Source organism: Eimeria mitis, genomic scaffold (genome assembly GCF_000499745.2).
Source record: "Eimeria mitis Houghton genomic scaffold, Emh_scaff2226, whole genome shotgun sequence".
In the NCBI taxonomy this organism is placed as follows: Eukaryota; Apicomplexa; class Conoidasida; order Eucoccidiorida; family Eimeriidae; genus Eimeria; species Eimeria mitis.
Window position 1 is genome coordinate 6162 of NW_013570554.1, and position 297 is coordinate 6458.

General features: G+C 48.5%; 1 protein-coding gene across 1 annotated transcript in view; it reads left to right on the top strand.

Annotated features, from left to right (window-relative positions):
• Window positions 1-297, top strand: part of EMH_0050590 (uncharacterized protein) — a gene marked incomplete at both ends in the record, with an annotated part of 8151 nt that overhangs the window by 5041 nt on the left and 2813 nt on the right. Inside the window, one exon of the mRNA XM_038022021.1 lies at window positions 1-62. Within this exon, the coding sequence (XP_037877875.1) occupies window positions 1-62 (62 nt within the window). The remainder of the gene's footprint in view (window positions 63-297) is intronic.

The following is a 297-nucleotide window of genomic DNA, read 5'->3' on the forward strand; positions in this document are numbered from 1 at the left end:
GGAGACGGAGCCAAAGGGTCTCCTTCCTAAGACGGCGATGCTTGTCAAGCAGGCGAATCAGAGTGAGGGTTTAGGGTTTAGGGTTTAGGGTTTAGGGTTTGCTGCAGCATCAGTGGAGGAAGAGGATGAGGGTATTCAGCTAGGGTATTCAGCTGTCTAAAATTTTAAGGGTTTAGGGTTTAGGGTTTAGGGTTTAGGGTTTAGGGTTTAGGTGCAGCATCAGTGGAGGAGGAGGAGGAGGAGGGTATTCAGCAGTCTAAGCTCTAAAGGGTTTAGGGTTTAGGGTTTAGGGTTTAG